This window comes from Meleagris gallopavo, chromosome 2, assembly GCF_905368555.1.
Source record: "Meleagris gallopavo chromosome 2, MGAL_WU_HG_1.1, whole genome shotgun sequence".
Taxonomy (NCBI): Eukaryota; Metazoa; Chordata; class Aves; order Galliformes; family Phasianidae; genus Meleagris; species Meleagris gallopavo.
In genome coordinates this window covers 79,906,471-79,913,876 of record NC_139405.1, presented here as the reverse complement: position 1 = coordinate 79,913,876, position 7,406 = coordinate 79,906,471, and the positions used below count along the sequence as shown (strand labels likewise).

At 40.7% G+C, this 7,406-nt stretch overlaps 1 protein-coding gene and 1 non-coding gene across 7 annotated transcripts in view; one reads left to right on the top strand and one right to left on the bottom strand.

Annotated features, from left to right (window-relative positions):
- Window positions 1-2,356: 2,356 nt before the first annotated feature.
- TRNAG-UCC (transfer RNA glycine (anticodon UCC)) lies at window positions 2,357-2,428 on the top strand. Its single transcript has one exon. It is a non-coding gene; the product is annotated as a tRNA-Gly (tRNA).
- Window positions 2,429-4,643: 2,215 nt separating this feature from the next.
- FILIP1 (filamin A interacting protein 1) overlaps window positions 4,644-7,406 on the bottom strand; it is a 105,690-nt gene continuing 102,927 nt past the window's right edge. For all 6 annotated transcript variants that reach the window (XR_014881543.1, XM_085217780.1, XM_085217781.1 and 3 more), the window contains one exon: window positions 4,644-6,952. Coding sequence is in view for 2 of the 6 variants with exons in the window: in XM_085217782.1 (XP_085073908.1) it covers window positions 6,912-6,952 (41 nt within the window). In the remaining 4 variants the exon portion in view is untranslated. The remainder of the gene's footprint in view (window positions 6,953-7,406) is intronic.

Genomic DNA, 7,406 nt, shown 5'->3' with positions numbered 1-7,406 from the left:
CTTCCGCCTGGTCGGAGCGGAAAGCGCATGCGTAATGTCATCGGGCGCTTTTCCCGCTCCCCTTGTCCACCCTGTTTCTGCGCATGCTCATGTTCAGCTGCTCGTTATGAGTCCGCTGGTTGGAATTATAGAATGGCCTGGGTTGAAAAGGACTACAGTGATCATCGAGTTTCAACCCCCCTGCTATGTGCACGGTCGCCAACCACCAGACCAGGCTGCCCAGAGCCACATCCAGCCTGGCCTTGAATGCCTCCAGGGATGGGGCATCCACAATCTCCTTGGGCAACCTGTTCCAGTGCGTCACCACCCGCTGAGTGAAAAACTGCCTCCTAATATCTAATCTAAACCTCCCGTCTCAGTTTGAGCCCATTCCCCTTGTCCTATCACTATCAACCCTTGTGTGCACGTGTATTTCTGAGCATCTGCTTTGTCCAGAGGGGTACAGCTCAAGGCAACACAGTGTTGAAATTGTGTATTTCTCCTCCTGCTGGTGCTTTCCTTTTAAAGTTCATTTAGTGAGGGCTGGGGTGGTCAGCATGGCCAAAACCTAGCTGTCAGCAAGCAATGATGTTTCTTTGTGATTTTAGAAAAATGTAATTAAATGAGTTTCTGAGCAGCCGAATCTAACGGTGTCCCTTGCAGTGCGGTTGGACTCGGTGACCTTCAAGGGTCCCTTCCAATTCAACTGATTTTATAGTTCTATGGATTTAATGTGTAATCAATTCTCTTTGACTGCATAGGGGGACAATTTCCCAAAAATGAAGTGGGATAATCAAATACACCAACAGGGAGCGCCGGGGAGGCAAGCATCTGGTGAGGAGCAGCGCCGTGGGGCTGTGCAGGCTCCTGCCTCGCCACAGGCAGCACAGGAAGCTCAGAAACACTATTATTATTATTTTTTTTTTAAAGCATCTAAAATTTGAGAATGATTTTGGGCTCTAAGCAATTGTCTAGGGCCCTAAAGTGAGTCACATTCCTTGTGGCATATGTGCTGCAGCTGTATCTCATTCCTGATGTATCCCTCTGAGCTTCTGGCAGTGAAGCCCCTTCCCCTGTTATAACCCTTTTCTCTATTATCTTTTGTCTTCTGTCATCAAGCCTGGCGACTTGTGCTCCCTCAGCCTCCGAGACAATCCAGTGAGGGATCAGAACTGCATGTAAACCTTTGCTGTGAGGTGGCAGGAAGTTTCCTTGGATGCTGCCAGGTTCAAGAGGGCCCTTTTGTCCTCTGCATTTTATTGACTACTCATGGAAAAGCATCATGTTCCCTCCATGCCACTGTGTCACCTCCTGGACACTCAGCATCTTCATGGCCTCCATCAATGAAAGATCACCTTAGTGCAGCCATCACAGTAGCCTGATGGAAAGGCATCCCTCCATCTGTGCAACGACACAGAGGACACCACAGGGCACCATGTTTTGCAGTCCTAATTGGGTTGGTGCTGGGAACTTTGGCACGAGGTTCATCAGGTGGGGCCTGCTGTCATATGGCATGAGAACCAAATACACCTTCTACTTCTATGTACAGGTGGTTACACTGGGCACAAGCTGTCAGCTCTTGGGGAATCTTATTTCCATTCTTTAGAGAAATAAAGAATATCAGCTTGAATACTGATATTTAAGGGCAACTAAGCTGGCGAGGAGTCTGAAGCACAGGTCTCACAGGGAGCAGCTGAGGAAGCTGGGATGGTTTCATCTGGAGAAAAGGAGGCTCAGAAAAGACCTTATTGCTCTCTACAGTCACCTGGAAGGATGCTGTGCCAAGGTGTTTGCCTCTTCTCTAGGCAATAGCAATAGAATGAGAGGGAATGGCCTCAAGTTGTACCAGGGGAGATTCATGTTGCCTATTAGGAAGAATTTCTTTTCAGAAAGAGTGGATTGAACTGCATTGGAACAGGCTGCCCAGGGAGGTGGTGGAGTCACTGTTCCTGGAGGTGTTTAAGGAAAATGTAAATATGCTACTTGGGGATTTGCTTTAGTGGGTGATACTGGTGGTAGGTGAATGGTTGTATTAGATGATTTTAGAGGTCTTTTCCAACATTAGTGATTTTGTGATTCTGTTATATCTCTGTTTTACTTTATTGCCTGTAAGCTAATGTCTTGGTTGAATATTATTGCACAAGTTTATGTTAAGGCAAATTCATTTATATCCAAACAAGTACAACCTACAAAGTTCACACTCATGAAGTTTTACACTGAGGTGCTGTGCAATATAGTGCACTTCAGATTGATTTGTGTGCAGTCATAAGAAAAACAGATACAGAACAAAAATTACTAATAAAAATATACATTCATAGTGATCCTTTTTAATATGTGGGAAGGTAAACTAATTTATTAGGACTTTATTTTGGCAGCTGCGTTGGTGGTATAGTGGTGAGCATAGCTGCCTTCCAAGCAGTTGACCCGGGTTCGATTCCCGGCCAACGCATACCAAATTTTTGCAGACAGCTTTCTCTTCAGTCCTTCTACTTGCAGAACTGGGATCCAGGCAGAAAGAGAGAAGATCAGACCAGTTGAATGAATTGAATGGATGCATGATTGATGTCATGCCCAGGGCTTTGGGTTCTGTGACCTACGACAAACCTTAAACTGGGAAAGTTGATATAGGATAGGACACAACTGACCAGGAGGAGTACAAATATACTTGGCAGCAAGTTGGTATGGCTCATCACCAGGATTTTAAAGTAGATTTGGTGGGGATGTACTGCTGAGTAACAGAGAAGACTCAGGGAACACTGTCACTTTAGGAAGCAGTGGCGGGGATAACTTTGGATTTGTCCCAGAAGTTTGTGGGAGGGCTCTGCCCAGAAGGTAACATGGCCAAAAGCCCAGCTGAAGTGCCTCTGTACCAATGCACTCAACACGGGAAATAAGCAAGAGGAATTGCACACTATGGTGCAATTGGAAAACTACTATCTTATTGCTATCATGGAAACATGATGGGATGAAGAAGCACGTAACTGGAATGTCATGATTGAGGGCTATGAGCTTTTTAGAAGGGATAGGTGAGGTAGGAGGGGTAGGAGAGTTGCCCTCTGTGTTAAGAAGTGGAGTGGAGTGTGAGGAGCTGCCTCAGAGAAACAGTCATAAAAAAGTTGAGAGCTTGTGGGTTAAAATTAGAGACTGGACTAATAAAGGGCATCTGGTGGTCAAGATCTACTACAGGCCATCTGATTGAGGCCCCCTTCTTGCTTCATCTACAAGAGACATCATGCTCATAGGCTCTCATTCTGGTAGAGAAATTTGCTGATGACACCAAGCTGAGGGGTGCAGTTTACACAATAGAAGGGAGGGACATGGACAAGTTCTAAAAGCAGGAACATGAGAACCTAATGAGGTTCAGCAAGGCCAAGTGCATGGTGTTACACTTGGGTTGAGGCAATTATGAGTATAGACTGGGAGAACTCAGTGAGAGCAGCCTTGCAGAGAAGGACTTGAGGGCCCTGATGGACAAAAAGCTGATTTCAAGCATATTAAACCCGCACAAATATTACAAAAATGACTGTACTGTAGTTAATCTAAAAGACCATCAATTGGCATTTACTTTTTAATTGTATTTCATTAACTCTCCCTGAACGATCTTCTTCTGGCACTTACTCTATCACATTGTCTTCTCATTTCTAGGAAAATGATGCTCTTTAAAATAAAATCTAAAGAAATAAAACTTCATGCTGTTATAACCACTAATACAGAGAATAGTCAATTAAGGCAAATAAAACTGTCAAACAGATTAATTCAATCAGCGAATCTACATAGCTGTAAACAAGCATTACTGTAAAGCATTCAACATAAAACTAAATGCTACTGTTCAGAGAAAGAGCTAACACTGAGCATTGCACAGTAGAAAGTGGAGTGTTCAGGGAAGTAACCTCCATTTTCTATTTCTATCATCTTTTCTACATTACAGGTTGTTCTACAAAACAAAGTTTTATCTCCTCCTTGTGTCCAACTGTTTTTCACAACGAGGCAAATGGAGCACAGTGTAGAAGAGTCTTTCTCTAGAAGTCAAAGTATGTCAGATTTTTTAATAGATGTCATATCTTATCACCTGTAGTTATACTAAAATAGGGCTTTGAAACCTCTATAGGCAATTACAGTATTTTAAGGGAAACGCAGATCATTCACTGATTTTCCATTGCTTAAAAGTTACTGCTCTCTGTAGTCCAAAGTGGCCTTTGCTTTGTCTTATCATGAAAGCACTTCATGATTACTTCCTTTTTAATGGTAATAATTGTAGAAATTCATCCCATTTTTAATCTACATTATTACATCTCTTCCTGAGTGTCCCCAGAGTATCAGCCAATTATGTGGCTAATGCACTTTCTTAATTTGTTTTAGATGCAAATCCAGATTTGGTAATGTGCAAAATGGCCAGGAACATAAATACATAAGATGAAATACACCTGTCAGAGCACCCTTTGCATTCATGAACTTGACTGACTGGATGCCTTAGTGAAATACTTTGCTACCCGCAAAATATCAGAAGAGAATTTATTATTCTATCTGCATAAAACAGTATTGTTGATGCAGTAGTGTGTGTCAGCATTGATCTTTTGTGACCAGGATTGCTATTCTCCTTTAGAGTGCTGCAGTTCATTATCATGCATTAAAAGCTAAATGATTTCAAGTACACCACGACTGTATTAATGCTTTAAACAAACCTTTATTTTTTAAAAGCTTAAAAACTTAATGCATTTGCGAAGCTGTAAATGTCTGTGTATTTGTTTAGGGATCATAAAACAACAGAGGACAGCTTATGCATACACTCATACTGAATCAGCTTTATATTAAAATCCAGACAAGGAAAAATATTTTACTTCTTGATTGGGACTTTTCAAATCCAGACTCAACTTTGAAGTATGACTGTACTTAGATTTTACCCATACGTAAAAGTTCACTTCAGGCCTGTCAGTGTCACTTTCAAGTAGCGGGCAGTTTCATTCCAGGTGAACTCATGGATAGTTCTTGATTCACAGGTGATGTTTTGAAAATGAGAGATTTGGGTCAGTACTACATTCATTCTACTGCACCGCAAATTGAAATGTGGCACACACTAAACATGCTCTGAATTTATTACTCTATGAAAGCTGGAATACCGAACTCACTCTAAAATACTGCTTACAGACACAGCTATGTTTATTGGCACACATTATCAGATGTAAAAAACAAACAAACAAACAAAAAAAACCCACCACAAGCCTCCTTAACAAACTTGGTGTATCAGCTGAAGCTCTGGTGTAGTCAAAAGCTATACCAGGAGATGAGTTTTGCAAGCAGAAACAGCATTTGTTTTGTTTTGATTATCCAGTAGCTCCCTTGCATATCAGCTAACTCTTCCCAGAGCAGATCAGCTCCAAAAAAGTCCATCCAGGTCCCAGAATGTCCTGGTTCTCTAGAATTTCAGTACTAAGTGTAGAGCTCATATCAAGAAGAGCCAACAGCTCCCATGGTTGGCAAGCAAACCCAACCACAAAGATCAAATTGACTACATACCACTGCGTTATTCCAGCTTCAGAGGTAACTGGCCTACTCTTCTCAGTAGGACACTGAATTAATGCACTTTTTCTGGCATCCCACATTGCATCTCCTGCAAGCAATACTGTTTTCTCTTCTAAAAACAGTTTATCCCAGTAGCTTCTACAATTCAAATAACTGTAGCATTTTAAATATGTGCCAACGACTTGATTAAAAACAATTAATTACGAATTGTATAAGAAAAAAACTCACCCTGCAAGGGTTTTATCCAGCTTTATGTGTAGTTCATTCAAACATCATTTTAAGTATAGCTGCCACAGAGCTCTATGGGTGCTATCCGAAAAGCTGCCAGTGTAAAACACACAGTTCACCACATGGCATCTCATCTATACAGTTCCATTAGTCTTGCACTGAATAGTCTGATCGTGTCAAGCAAATGTATCTGCCAATGCAGTGAGAGCACCAGGTTAGAAACCATGATGTCATTAAGCACTTGGTGACAGATCCCTCTTTGTATCACAAGCAGTATTAGAACCAGTTTTACTACGCACATCACTGTGATACCGCAGTGGAAAGCAGTCAGAAAAATTAACTTCCAAAGCTATACATTCTGTCCCTAAACACAAAGACACACAAATACTGCCAACTGCAGAAAATTAATTTAAAATTGAAACACTTGATTACATTTGCATAGTTGTGAAAATTTATTAGTTACAGTGTAATGAAAATCAACTTTTTTTTGGTACAGGCATAAGTAAAAACATACATTATATAGAAAAAAATCACAGCTTTAACAACTGGCTTACATTGTCTAAAATGAGTAAATCTAGTTGTATTTCAAGGCATTGGACTTTATACTTAATTTTATGCCAAACCATCACACAGTGCAAGACATATTCTGCAATAGTAGAAATTCCATACAGCAGTCATCAGAGTATTTAGTCTCACAGAATCATATGGTAGCAAAAAATTGCGCCGAGTATTTTACCATTTAAACAGAAAATACTGTTGAAATTATTTTTTCCTTTCTTTACATTCTCTCCTCTACAAAAATATCAAATTGCAAATTTAACAGTGTATTCTACAAACAAATGCACCACGGACAACAGGAATTGCAACTTTGGGACAGTTACTTTACAAAGTGTATTAAAAAAATAAATTATATAGCAAACAAAATCAAGCACGTGCCTCAGGCTTTGCAAATAAAAGTGAAATTCAGCTGGCAGAAAGACTGCTTCTCTCTCTCTGGCTGTATCAAAATACCGTTCTTAAAGCTCTACCAAGAAGAATACATAAAATCTAATGGAAGCAGTAAATACTCCCATGAATAATCAGTAGCACAAGTGACCCTGGTGTTGATGGTAGAGGGCTTCTACAGTGATCCATCCAACTGGTAAGGAGGGTAGTGCACACAGAAAGTATATTGGGGTGGTAACTCATCTAGAGCTCATGCGTAACTGGTGAATGATGACACTCTCTAAAAGAAAAGAGAGCAAAACATTTGGTTTTATGAAACTGGAAATAAATTACAAGTTACTATAATGAAGAACAATTACATTAGCAAAGTATTTTTCTTCTGGAATAATCTTCTTTCTCTAACATCAGTGTTTGATAAAAAAATGCCCTGTTTAAATGCTGCAGTGGGAAACCTGACTAGTACCATGCTAGGGCTCTGGAGCCCTTGGCTCGCGCCTCAGTGTCAAATCCATCACTTGGAAAAAAAGAATAATACAGCTGAATAAATCAAACCACAGGAACACTAAGGCTCAGCCCCACAGCTGAATCCTGTGGAGGACAATTTGAAGTTGGGTATCTTGAATCCTATCTGAGCAAAATCATCAAAAACCTGCTGGCGATTCTGAAGTTGGGATGAGAAAGAGGTATGTGGTCATTTGTTTTTATCTGAATTTTCCTTAGAATTTGATGCTGCT